Below are 14283 nucleotides of genomic sequence, written 5' to 3'. Positions count from 1 at the left end.
ATTGTGGTTTGTTTACTTCCTCTAATTATGAAGTCAATTTAAATTTTAAATTCATAATCCATGTGCATACAAAGCCAGTAATTGTGACTAAAACACATACATCTTCTACAACATTTTTCACATGAAGATTTTGTTTTTTGTTTTTTTTTTTTGGTCAGCCCTGGGGCTTGAACTCTGGGCCTGGGTATTGTCCCTGAGCTTTTCAGCTCAAGGCAAGCACTCTACCACTTGAACCACAGCACCATTTCTGGTTTTCTGATGGTTAATTGGAGATAAGAGTCTCATGGACTTTCCTACCTGGGTTGGCTTTGAAGCTGGGTCCTCAAATCTCAGCCTCCTGAGTAGTTAGGATTACAGGTGTGAGCCACTGGTACCCGGCTTATATGAAGATTTTGAAAGCTTTATTTAAAAAAATAATTGATGCTGAGAAGCAAACCCTGAGAAAGTACTGCAACAGAGAGCCATTTCCCCAGTCTGTGAAAGTTTTAATGGCAACCCCTGACTAAATTTTGTGCATAGAAGTAGTACCTGTAACTTGTTTCCCTAGGGTCTTTAAAACATTTTTTCCCTTTTGTATTTTATTTAACTAATTATTCTTAACTCGGGCTACTAAAGAAAAAAATTTCAATTGGATTTATGTATTAATTTTTTTTCATTTCATTTTCTTGATCTGCACTTTGAGTATTGCTTTGCACCCACCAGATTGGCTCGTGAGGATCATTTAATGTGTATTGTTCTTTCCTAGAACAGTAAACTTAACATAGAGTTATGTGATTTTTTTGTATTTTTTGTTTTGTTTTGTTTTCTAATACTAGAGTTTGAACCCAAGGCCTTGTACTTACCTGGCAAGTGTTTTACCACTTGAGTCACATCCCTAACCCTTTTGCTTTAGTTATTTTTCAGATAGGGTCTTATGCTTTTTGCCTCAGATGGCCTGAGACTACAATCCTTCTATTCCTCCTTAGTAGCTGAGATTACTTCTATGAACCACCATGCCAAACTTATTCTTTGGGGCAATGTCTTCCTAATGTTTTTAGCCCAGGTTGTCCTTGAATCATTATGCTCCTATCCCCAGCTCCTAAGTAGCTAGGATTATAGACACAAATCACTATACCTGGCTAAAAAGTATTTTTAAGGATCTTTTATAGCCAGATGCTAGTGGCTCATGCCTGTAATCCTAGCTACTCAGGAGGCTGAGATCTGAGGGTTGCAGTTCAAAGCCAGTCTAGGCAGGAAAGTCTGTGAGATTCTTATCTCCAATTCGTCACCAGAAAACCAGAAGTGGTGCGTGGCTCAAGTAGTAGAGCGCTAGCCTTGAGCTGAGTTCAATCCCTAGTAACAGCCTTGAGCTGAAGAGCTCAGGGACAGCACCCAGGCCCAGATTTCAAGCCCCACGACTGGCAAGACAAAAAAACAAACAAACAAAAAACACTTTTTCTTTTGAGATTATATTATACTTTCAGGAAAGTTTTAAATAATACAAATAATTCCTCCAGATGTTTCACTAATGTTCCCCAGTTCCCTTTAAGAGTTTGGCTTTCCCAAATCTGCATACATTTTGCACATATTATACAGTTATTTCTTTCATTTGGCACATCTTCAGAACATTGAAGAAAACAAGGAAGGAACATTTGACTTTTATATTTGATGTCTCCATAGAGTGTGATGGGATAGGTTGTGTACAATAAATGCTTGACAGTTTTAAAGAAAAAATATGGTCAATAATGTTTAACAGTGCAAAGTTTTCTATAAAACCATAATTATACTGTTTTCTTTTTCTTTCATAAATTTAGGTCGTTAAAGGACTTACGTATTTGTGGAGTTTAAAGATTTTGCACAGAGGTATGTGCTGGGTTCCAGCTATGACATAATTTGGGGTGAGGATATAGCTCTGACCAGTCCGAATAAACGATCTGACTTTGCAACCAACGGATGCAATTAATAGTCAGCAAACTATCAAGTTTCTTGTATTTTTCTCCTTTCCTTCTTTCTTGCTCTCATCTGATTATAAAGGTTGTTAATTTATAAAGATATTTCATAGTATTTGCAAATGACTGGGTCTGTTGTCTTAAGTGTAGGGAGTACAGAACTTTCACTTTTTACCTAGTTACATCCCTCCTTGGAATTACTGTTTCAGATGCTGTACACTCTTTTAAGGAAGAGATGCTTCACATGCCTGAAAAAATGGAACTTTAAATTAAGAACTGACGAGAGTCAGTAACCATGTCCTGCTCTAGAAATAGAACCTCCTTCTTTTTCTTTCTTTAAAATTTGGTGCCAGTCCTGGGGCTTGAACTCATGCTGCCTTCGAGCTTTTTTGCTCAGGTTAGTCCTGCTGCCTCCGAGCTTTTTTGCTCAGATTAGTCCTGTACCACATGAGCCACAGCTCCATTTCTGGCTTTTTGGTGGTTAATTGGAGATAAGCCAACCTGGGCTAGCTTCCAACTGAGATCCTCAGATTTCAGCCTCCTGAGTAGTTAGGAATACAGGCATGAGCCACCAATGCCCAGCCTCTTTTGTTGTTGGATTTTGTGGGGGTGGTTTGTTTGTTTGTTGTTGTTGTTGTTTCAATGTTCCCAAAATATCTGAATTCATTTTGAGCAAATTATTGAGTGAGAAAGAGACTGTAACAAAGCAACTTCAAGGCCTAATGCTACAGCAATACTGTTTAATTTTACACATCTGTTTCATCTAGCTTCATGTACATTTGGGGAATGTAGCAGCATAAAATTAAATGTGATTAAAGGAAATTTGTGTTTTTTAAGAAGTATGAACTATGAGGAGGAGGAAAAACTAATGTATTCAACTGTAGTAGCACATGTGTCACTAAGGATTGTCTTCTTTTATGGATGTTTTAATAGCCTGTGGTTCCAAATTTCTTTCTCTTTTAAGGAGGATATCTAAATTTTGACAAGTAGAATATTAATTTAGTTCTTAAACATATGCTGCTTAAATGGAATCATAAGCCAATTATTTTTAAAGCTACTTTTTAAAATGTAATTGAGGCAAATTGTGGATGTGGACAGAGTAAGATGAGCTGTTGGTGTTCTTTCCCTAGGTAAAAAATGTGTGTAAGCACATGGAACATTTTTCATGCTTAAGAGAGAATGCTATTTAACATGGCATGTCTTATATTCCTTCTTCCCCTTCCTTGTTTTTCCACCCCTCACACCAACATCCCGTAAAGTGCTTCTATAGGAATTCTCCCAGTGGTCAGTTACTGTCATTTTATTGCTCTTTAAGGACATCTGCTATCCATCTGACAAAGAAAATAAGTGAAGGCTTCACTGTCCAATATAGCATATTCCTCTTTAAAAGAACCATGTTGTGGAAATAGGCATGTTGTTGTGAATCTAGAATTGCCCCATTCTGACATACTTGCTTTTATAATGGTCATAACTATAATTTATAATTCTTGCTCTTATAATTGTCATAGCTATAATGTTCCATGAGGGAACTTATTAGTGCTGAGAACTCTAGTAGATAGAAAGATGTGTTTCTTGCACTTGAGCCACAGCCCAGCCCTTTTGTGCTTCAGTTATTTTTCACAGTCTCATATTTTTCTCTGGGCCGGACTTGGATGGCTCTCTTCCTACATATCCTTCCCTCATAGATGATTATAGATTTCTACCATGCCTGACTTATTTGTTGATATGAGAGGTCTTGCTAACTTTAACTGGGCTAGCTTGAAACCTCAATCCTCCCCATCTCCACTTCCTAAGTGGGCCAACCCCATAGGGTGACATGATGCCCAGCTCAATAAAGGGTTCTTCACCTGTGGCAGATGAGGACTGCAGTGATATGAGTAATTGAAGGCATGGAGGTTTCAAAAGGGAATCATGAGCCTGTACTTCACTCTACAGGCTTTGCTGGCCCTCTCAGTTCCCACAGCAGCATGCTATAAAACACTAATGGTGGAAAGGTATCTGAGAGGGGCTGAGTGAGGTCGATGTGGGTATGGATGGAGTACACAAAAATTCTCTCAAGGGATTTTAGGTTTTAGTAAGTGCCAAAGAGGAAATGCGAATCTCCCTCTGCCTGGCTGGGAAGTCAACTGAATCTTGGTGCAGATGAGCACTTACTCTCTAGTACTCAGCTACTCGAGGTACTTGACTACTCAGCCGTAGAAATAAGTATACTTTGATAATACATTTACATATTTAGTTCTCAACTTTCTTAGCTATTCACAGAAACTTTTACCTTCTGGATTTAAAAGCATGTGTTTTTTAATTGAAGAGTGGAGGAAGCCAGCTGTCTCTGAAAACTTTTGGAAAGCATTGATGATAAATTTACCCTAGGCTGAGTAGTTAACTTACTATTTTGAGGTTTTGTTCATATTTAATAACTTAGATTCCATAAAAATAAGATTAAAGATGCCTTTTTATTTACCAAAAAGCTATTTAATTTTCTCCTTGATTAAAAAATTGTAGCTTTTTAGATGAGTTCAATCAGGCAATTAAAGATCAGAGCTTTTAAGTTTGACTGAAGCAATTAAATAGGTAATATACTTGTTTATACACTTTTACTATATAAACTCATGGCTCTACATTCTTAAAAGCACATATACTCATTTTTGCTTCCTCTGATTGATGATGGGAATTCTGGCTGAATATGTGTCACACTGTCAAATCAAAGACAGGGGGTCCTTTTATGAGGATCTGGTGCAGGCTCTGTGAGAAGACAGATGGTGAAAGGAAATACTAATGAGTAGTCTACATTTCTTCCTTCTTTGTCTTGGTCTAACTACCTGTATTCTCCTCTGGCCATTTTCTAATGCTATCCTTGGAAAGTGGGGTAGATACATATCAAAAACATATTGCTTTATTTTTATGATCATCAGTTTTTAAAATGGAGTTATTTTCAGTTACCTAGTAATATATGGAAAGAAAAAAAATTTTCCATATCTAACTTGCTTCCTAGATTTTTAGCTATAGGAAATATGTAAGTGTACATCATAGAATTTATAAAACATAGTCACTTACAAATAAATCTGAGAATCGGGAGTCTTTCCCCTAGTGTTTCCCCAGTGAGGATTGTTGACTCATTGTATGAGTCTTGAGAGTCTGGTCCAAGTTAGTCTATTTGGCAGTATATTATGTCAACTAGGAATTGAAATACAAAAGTCCCTGTTCCAATGGATAGTCAAATATTACCAGATGTTTCTACTAGTGTGTTTTACTCTTTTGATATTTGAGATTATATATGTGAGAGTTCTTGAACACTATCAGATGCTAATAATGTAGGTATGGGTTATTATAACTATGAACTAATCACCTCATCCTTGCTGAACCCTGTAATCCTAGCCACTCAGCCAAGGAAGTAGTTTATTATATTGTATATTACTCGGTTAGATATTCTGTAAATCTTTTACGTTAAAGCAAAGGTGATGTGACCATATGAGGACATCAGTGTTCTCACTAAGATTAACTGCTGTGAAAACACAGCAGTGGAAGACACATGTGCAGCCCTATGAGCTACATAGCAGGTGCTGATTATGAGTAAAAACAAAGAAAATGAACAGTGAGAAAGTCTGTTGAGCCAGATCCAACATTACAGCAAAACATTGCAAACATTGCAGCTTAACTTCAAAACATACATCGCCACTAATGAGGTGAGAGCCCTGCATATTAATAAACCTACAGCTCCAGGCATAGCTATCATTACCCACATCAAACATAAATACAAGATTAACACCTATGCCATTTCTGTGGAAGATGTGAGAATGCCCTGGCAGTAACTGCTCTCGCTCTTCCTGAGGATAGAAACCAGAAATAAAGGAATGAGAATAGAATTTAAGTGTAGAAAAATAAAATTAGCAATTAGTCTGTGGAGGCTTACTTAGATGCAGAAGTTTACAGGAGGAAACCTTGACTACTGTGTGTGTGTGTGTGTGTGTGTGTGTGTGTGTGTGTGTGTGTATGTGTGTGTGTGTGTGTGTGTGTGTGTGTGTGTGTGTGTGTGTGCCTGCCTTTGTGTTTATATGAGGCTGCTTAGTATTACTTATTTTATCTCAAAATAAAGCTTTATAAAGCACCTTTGTAAAGAGGCAAGTCTCTCTAAGTAGATCTGTGTTTAGACAAAGTCTTGTGGTTTCCACAAATGAACACATTTTACTTTTTACCCCTGATTTATATAAATCTGACTTTACACAGACCTCTACCCTCAGTGTACCTTAGATGCCAAAAATTATGCAACTATTTTCTATCTACTATGTTCCTGGCACTGTTTTAAGTACTTAAATATATATCAGTATGTAAAACAAGATTTCTGCACTCATAAAACGTACATTCTAGCAGGGATGGAATGAAATGGAAAACAATAACTACAATAAGTAAACAAGTATATTAGAAAATGCTTAGCTATACGAAAAATGGGGAAGTAGATCATGCAAGGGCTGCAAAGCATAGGTTGCAAAATTAATCAAGTAGCCCTCATACAGAAGATGATTTTGGAGTGCAGACTCAAAGAAAGAGTGGCAAGTTGATATGCATGGGAACAGTTAGCATACAAGCCAAGAGTGGGCCTGTACCTAGAGTATTTATGGGCCAGCAAAGGGGTCAGCTTATCTGCAGCCAAGTGTATGGAATGTAGTTTACCCAGCTGTTACTAAGCTGTTTCAGTAATCAGGTGATTTTAGTGACCTAGATGAGGGAAATGATTGCAAAGATGGGGAGAAGTGACCAGATTCTGAATATATTTTAAGTGTAGGCTCGATTGAATTTCCTGGTGGATTGCTTATAGATTTTTTTAGACAGAGAGAGGAATGGGAAGTTGAGGTTACTTGAATTTTAAGCAATTTATTGTGTGGAAAACGCTTACTCTTGTTAGAAATGTCTCAGGATATTGGAGTGCCACATGGGAATAAGTACACTGAACCAAAAGGAACTTGGCAGGGCAGAATTTTACTTCTGCAGAGGGGTGAGCTATTGACAGTAAAGCAACTAAGCAAGCACACTTGGTGGGTATTCAGCCCAGGTTTTAGCTCTAATGCATTACTGACCTTTGTCAGTGATTGGTCAGATCCTAGATTTATAATCTTGTGTGAATGGCTAGTTTGAAAGGGATTAAAAGTTTATATTATTAGCCAAAACCAAGACACCTGGCCAAGACTTGCCAGAAAAATAGTTCTTACTTTCTGATGCTCTACTACTGGCACCATGCCTTCAGCTTGTATAAAAACAATTCTTATACCTGGAAGTGGCTTAGTTAAAATTACAAAATGATGTCTACCCTAAAATTGCAGTATTTGAAAGTAGTGCTGTGGCTCAAGTGATAGAGCACTAGCCTTGAGCTGGAGAATGCACAGACAGTGCCCAAGCCCAGAGTTCAAGCCCCACGACTGACCAAAAAAAAAGGCAGTGCTTATGTCAGGCCACAATGGTTAATAGAAAAGATTCTAACTCCTACAATTTCCCCTCTGTTATTTTATGTTCTTTCTTCAAATCTAGTCAGCATCCAATAGGGTAATTCAGTAACATCCAATAGGATATTTTGATAAGAAACAGGTGCTTAGTGAGGGCAGTTTCAATTCTTCTTTGAACAAGACCTCTAATGCAAGAAATACAATGACCAACCATAGTCATTACTCTGAAAATAATTACTAAAGAGGCAAATATAGACAACATGATTCCTTTCCATTTTTCAAACCATTGTTCCATCAAGCTGGTAAGTAGATCATCTGTCCTAGAGTTTTCAGCTAATTTCAGAGTGGTCAATTCTTGTAAGGTCTTTATGTAGCATTGGCCTCTAATCACCAGACTCCTCCCTTTTTAGCTAATGTCCCTAATATATTTAACAAACCTCCACTGATTATAATAAATATACTCAATCCAACTGATTTTTTTTTACAGTGGGCCACCAACGTAAACTGGATTTTAAGCCTGCTGATATCTGATTTCTTTCCTTAAATTTATTGGGACCCAATAATAACTATGTAAATATGAGGGTCAAATGTCCCTCCCACAGATGAGGTTCCACCCTACCCAGTGTAGGATGTTCATTGAAGACTATCAAGTTGACAAAATGCCAAGTTTGAAAGAGATAGCTCGTTGGACCACAGCACAGTTCCACTCCAGTTTTCCAGTAGAGTCTCCTCTGCAATTCCACTAGACATTTATCCTAGTTATGGTTAGTGCAGAGTTCCCTTACTGCATCCAGGCAATTTTCTCAGAAATGTCAGTTTTTCCCACCACAGAGAGGCAAGAGTTACAGTTAACCTCTGGAGAAAGTGGGGCCGGTGGTGGGAGAGAGCTGATAGTTTTTATTGAGTTTTTGGACTTAGATCCTTAGTTGTTGGGAATAGCAATGACACAACAAATTTCCCCAGGCTGTATCTTTCTGCTAGAGAGATCTCCTGTACTCTATGCCCATGGGGCCTGAGGTCTGGAAATGGGCTTCTCTGCTATGCAAGCATAACAGGCACTTTTATTTAATGTATAGAGTGCATATTTAATTCATCCTACACATTAGTTTCCCTGTATCCATTTGCAGTTGCTATGGTCTATGACTTGAATTTTGGTTCAGCTTCTGAGACTGAGGTCTCAATCCCATGTATCCTAGGATCAACTAGAGGATCCCTCCAGTCCTCAGAGCCAAGGATAGTCACCTTAAGGAAATTAGCGAGTTGGAGTTTTGATCTTCAAATAGTTTCCCACTCAGGATATAGATCCACAAGGCAGTACCTGATGAGCGCCAAACTGGCTGAGTGTTATGAGACTGGGTGATATCTATGGCCAATTTGATAGGGAACCCTTTCTCTGTAACTTGGGGCTACCTCTCTAGAAGTCTTTATGGATTAGGAGAGTCAGTTTAGTCCTTCTGATATGAAGCCAGAGTGTCTTGAATTAAATGAATCCAACCTCATTCTGCTATCTTAGTCATGAGCAGGATTTGATGTGGTCCTTCCCAGGTGAAACCAAGTTTATCCTCCTACCAGTCTTCTATCAGGACATAGATTTTGAAGGTCAATGAGGATAAACTGAAAACTTAAGGAGTGGTCTCAAAAAGGCCCCACAACCCGAGAGAAAGCAAAATAGAGAAGAGATTCAACACATAGTTAAGGCAACACTCTGGAACTTCAATACATTCCTTGTAAGCAATGTCTTAGACTTTGCTGTTGATCAAACCTTGCTTGTTTTCAAATTAGAACCTGATTAAGCATGAACTGTTTCTAGGTTTGAGCTGACCAACTATTAAGTAGTCTGCCTAACACAACCATAGTCAGGTGGTTCCCATCTATTCTGTTATCTGGGATGAACCATCCACACAAAGTTCATCACCTGTCTCAAAGGGAGTTTTTTGTAAGTCTCTGGTATGATTATGTTTCTCTCAGATCCAGGGGTTGTGGTGAGTAGGATTTGACATTTGCCCTCCCATTAAGAATTTGGCTGTGTTTAGATACCCATTTGAAGTATGAGCTATTCCTTTTAGTTGTCTCCCTTGCCCCAGTTTTTGAGAGCAATCTGACTAGCCTTTGCTTTCTTTCCCAAAAACATGTCCTCATACCTTCCCATATCTTTCCCTACTTGCTGATTTCTCCTCTTCAGATTGATATTTTGAAATAAAAACAGCCTTTTCAAAAACTAACACTCTGTATCCAGGAAAAATCAATCTTAAGCTGTTTTTCTGTGCTAATAATGATCTTTAAGACTCCTACATGATAAGTAACAAAACTTCAAAACCTTGTTTATGTTTTAAACTTTTTTTTTCTTTTGCTTTAGACAGTTAATTCCTGAATGTCTGTCAATACCATTCTGAAGATATTTACACACACACATGCACAATAAGTTTCTGAACAAGTAAAATGTGTAATAAGTTTCTGAACAAGTAAAAAGTGAACTCAGCCATATGCTGAGTTTTTTGTCGGTTGTGGGCCTTGAACTCTGGGCCTGAGCGCTGTTCCTCAGCTCTTCAGCTCAAGGCTAGTGCTCTACCACTTGAGCTACAGCGCCACTTCCAGTTTTCTGGTGGCTTATTGGAGATAAGAGTTTCACAGACTCCTGCCCGGGCTGGCTTTGAACCTCGATCCTCAGATCTCAGCCTCCTGAGTAGCTAGGATTACAAGTGTGAGCCACCGGTGCCCGGCTCCAAGTCTGTGATGTTCTTATCTCCAATAAACTACCAAAAAGCCAGAAATGGAGCGGTGGCTCAAAGTGGCAGAGTGCTAGCTATAAGCACTAAAGTTCAAGGACAGTGCCCAGGCCCTGAATTCAAGACCCAAGACTGGCACAAAAAAGAAAAAAAAAAGTGAGCTCAAATATGAAAATTGGCCCCATTAATTTAGAGTACTCTCAGACCTTTTCCTCATCGCCCCAATGGACTATCTGGAGAAGGCCCTTAGCTTCAGTTTTCTTGGTTTCCCTAGGCTGTGAATTCTTATTCCTCATTTTCAGCAGGTCCCAGTAACTTAAATTTTCCTGTGCGCTGAAATCCCCAGGGGGCACGCCTACGATTGCTTCCTCCATCTCCAAAGTTTTGTTTTCCTAGCTGGAGAAAGAAATAGTAGATAGGGACTCTGCTCTCAATCCATGTCTAGGCAGTCTAAGTCACACACATTCAACCCTTAAAATACCTAACCACCAAGACAATACTTGTAACGCCATTTTTTTCCTGTTGTCACCTGCACATGAGTTACCTGATTATTGGAGTGCCTGCTTGGGTTCTATCCTCCTTAACATTCAATTCCAGGTCCATTGTCAGCTGCAAGGTGAGGCTGCCACAATAGAGCAGCAAGACAAGATATCTCCTCCCAAGGAGAGCCTCTGAAGACCCCCCTGGGTAACATGGAAGATCCCAGACAGTCCCCCAAATTGTTGGAAATGTCTTGAGATATTGGTGTGTCATGTAGGAATAGACACCAACATGAAAGGAATTTGGCAAGGCAAAAGGAACTTTGGCTTCTACTACTGACAGGAAGCTAAGTAGGCAAGCATACTGGGCAGGCAGTTGGCCCAAAACCTAACTCATTAATGCTCTTTGTTCTAATTAGTCAGAACTTAGGTTCACAATCTTGCATTGTTGTCTAGTTTGAAAGAGATTAAAAATTTATTACAGGGGTTAAAAATATTAAGGGGTTAAAAATTTATTACAGATGGCTCACACCTGTATCCTAGCTATTCAGAAGGCTAAGATCTGAAGATCACAGTTTAAACCCAACCTAATCAGGAAACTCTGAGACTTTCATCTCCCATTAACCACCAAAAAAAGCTGGAGGTAGAGCTATGACTCAAATGGTAGAACGCTAGCTTGGAGCAAAAAAAGCTCAGGAGCAGCACCCAGGCCCTGAGTTCAAGCCCCAGAACTGGCACCAAAAACAAAACAAAACATATTTATCTGAAAAATCAACCCAAACCAAGTATAGCTTGTCAAGACTTGTCAGAAAACCAGTTCTTACTCAGCTGGCTCTTTATGGTTTCTAGCCCTTAGAAAAACAGTTCTTAAAACAGGATATGGCTTAGTTAAAAATAGCTTCTTTTAATATGGCAGCTACTAAGATTCTAATTCCTATACTTTTTTGTGTAGAAAACTCTGCCAAAACCAAGGGAAATTCCTGGTAATGTCAAGTGCTAAAAATAATAAGGAACAGCAAGAATACATTGCAAAGTGGATAATAGTTTGCCAGCTACTCTACATTATCCAGCAATTCTACTCTTTTGTATTTGACCAAGAGTAATGAAGCAGATGTCCACACAAAAATCTTATGGGCAACTATTTACACTGGCTTTTTTCATAAAAGCTTCTATTTCCAACTGGATACAACCAATATTTCTCTGGGCTGGTAAATGGGTGAGCAAATTAAGGTGCCATAATTCAGTAAAGAGGAATGAGCACTGGTGGCTCATGCCTATAATCGTAGCTACTCAGGAGTTTGAGATCTGAGAATTTTGGTTCAAAGCCAGCCTGGGCACAAATGTCTATGTGACTTTCATTCCTAAATAACCACCAGAAAATCAGGAATGGCATTATGGCTCAAAGTGGAAGAACACTAGCCTTGAGCAGATAAGGTCAGGAATAGCACCCAGGCCCTGAGTCAAGTCCCACAACCAACAAAAGAGAGAGTGGGGGTGGGGGTGTGGGGGTTGGGAATGGACTTCTGATATAGCAACATGGATGGTTATCAACTATTTCATGCTAAGATGAAAGAAGTCAGCCTCAAAGGACCACTTACTGTATGATTTCACTTATATGATGTTCTAGAGAAATTTATGAGGACAGAAAATTCATGATAAGAGGCCTGAGGGTCTTTCATTGTTGAGAATGTTCCCCATCTTGATTTTAGTGGTGCTTATATGACTGACCATAACTGTAGAACACAAGGATCTATTATTACACCTGATAAGAAAGTTCTATTGCATATAAAGTATGCTTCGGGAAACTAGACACAAGAAAAACGTTTTAGCTCTACCCAGTGCTCTGCTTTAGAGGGAGGAAAAAGTTTCCCCTGCCCAAATAAGAAACCATATTTTCAAAGTAGCATGACCATTGTGTGACTCCATGGCTCCTAACCAATTCTCTGCAGGTTTGGTCTAGCAACTCAGTAGCTTAGAAACAAACAGATTAACCAGCAAGCCAGAATAAACTCTCATAATCTAAAGAACATCGGTAGTGCCAGAAAGTGTTGAGAGCAAGGAAGAGGTAACTTTGGGGTTAGCAGCTGTAGCTTCTATTAGTATTAACACAGTGCCATGGTGGTGTTAAAAGATTATGTCTGGAAGTTGTGATTTCTGGCAAAGTTAAATTAAGAGCAGGACATGGTGGCACAGCTTCTAGAAGTTGCAATACAGCCTCAACAAAGTTAGCAAGCGGCATCTCAGTAAACAAAGCAAAAAAAGACCTAGGAGTATAGAATTGCCTGAGTGCTTGCCTGGTAGGTGCTAGGCCTTAGGTTCAAGACCTCAGTACAGAGTGGAGAGGTTCTTTAATAAAAGGGTTATGGGAAAGCATTACTACTGACAAAATATTAGCCTGATTAATATTAAGTAATATCTGATGAAATGTAATTTGTATAGAACTTGTGCAACAATCTCTTTTGTGGAGTTTTGTAAAATTGATCCTTAATTCTGTTATATTGTTTTGAAATAATCTAAACCAATTGTTAGGCTTTCTGGAAGACACGGTTTTCTAAAAGGACTGGTTAGTGTTTGAATGATCCAAGGCAATTTAAAGGAGTCATCCCCAGTTGGTTTTATGTTGCCATGGGTAATGATGGGAGAGCTGGATGTGGGAGCTGTCTTCCCTGAGCTCTGGGACTGCTTAGTCAGAAGGATTCAGAAGGAGGTGTTTATATTGAGCAATTATTAGTGGTGAGAATTCTTTAGATACTATCCTTTGAATGTAAATATTAATCATATACCAGTGCTATGCATATCCCAACTCAGGAGTATTTGTGGTTTGGGGGAAAAAATAACTTCACCCATTAACTAAGATAAACAAACTAGTTTTCCTTTTTCTATATTTAAAGATTTGTTTCTTTTGTGCCTTTCCTGGGACTTGAACACAGAACCTGGGTGCTGTCCGTTAGCTTTTTTGCTAAAGCTGGCACTCTTACCACTTGAGCCAAGGCTCTGCTTTTGGCTTTTTGGTAGTTAATTGGAGATAAAAATCTCGCAGGCTTTTCTGCCTGGCTTAGAACTGTTATCCTTAGATCTTAGGCTCCTGAGTAGCTAGGATTATAAGCACTAGCTACCAGCTCCCAAGATAGAAATCTCTTTTACTTACCGTGAAGGAATTGAGAGAAAAGAGAATTGGGATGTCCAGGTCTATTTGTCCTTGGTAATCGCTTTGCTTAGGGTCACATGTCTCCTCTTCTTTATTGTGTAAAAAAGGAAAGCCACATGTTATGTCCTCTAGACAATAACTGCCATTTAGGATAGCTAATTATGCTACTTAATTTTATTTAAGGCTTTTACAAGAATATTTGGATGACCTACCCTTTATTATGTGATGGAGTGATTATATAACTTTTATATTGCGGGTGGTTTTCTCTTAAGTGCATTCCTGTTGTGCATAGATGAATTTGTAATACAAAATGTCAACATAGTCTATATTTAATTGTACCTGCTGTTCTTATTCATTAGGATGCAGTCCCCAAGAAATAACTAGATAGATATATTGGCTGTTGTGTCTTCATAACACAATTAAACATAATGAAAGAGTCTTGCTGAAGCACTCTGCACAGTGGTAGAAGAGGTTACTATGAATGCAGATCTGCTAATATGTCCTCTAGCTCCTGGTGGACTGAGTAGCTTTGTGGCAGTCAAGAAACTGTATCTGGGCACTGGTGGC

General features: G+C 38.7%; 1 protein-coding gene across 2 annotated transcripts in view; it reads left to right on the top strand.

The window, feature by feature from the left end:
- Positions 1–14283, top strand: part of Map2k5 (mitogen-activated protein kinase kinase 5) — a 271209-nt gene that overhangs the window by 123099 nt on the left and 133827 nt on the right. For both annotated transcript variants that reach the window (XM_042687833.1, XM_042687834.1), the window contains one exon: positions 1794–1842. In XM_042687833.1, coding sequence (XP_042543767.1) covers positions 1794–1842 — 49 coding nt within the window. The remainder of the gene's footprint in view (positions 1–1793; positions 1843–14283) is intronic.

Source organism: Dipodomys spectabilis, unplaced genomic scaffold (genome assembly GCF_019054845.1).
Source record: "Dipodomys spectabilis isolate Male_0828 unplaced genomic scaffold, ASM1905484v1 ptg000108l, whole genome shotgun sequence".
Lineage (NCBI taxonomy): Eukaryota > Metazoa > Chordata > Mammalia > Rodentia > Heteromyidae > Dipodomys > Dipodomys spectabilis.
The sequence above is the reverse complement of the archived record's forward strand: the minus strand, read 5'-3'. Positions and strand labels throughout refer to the sequence as shown.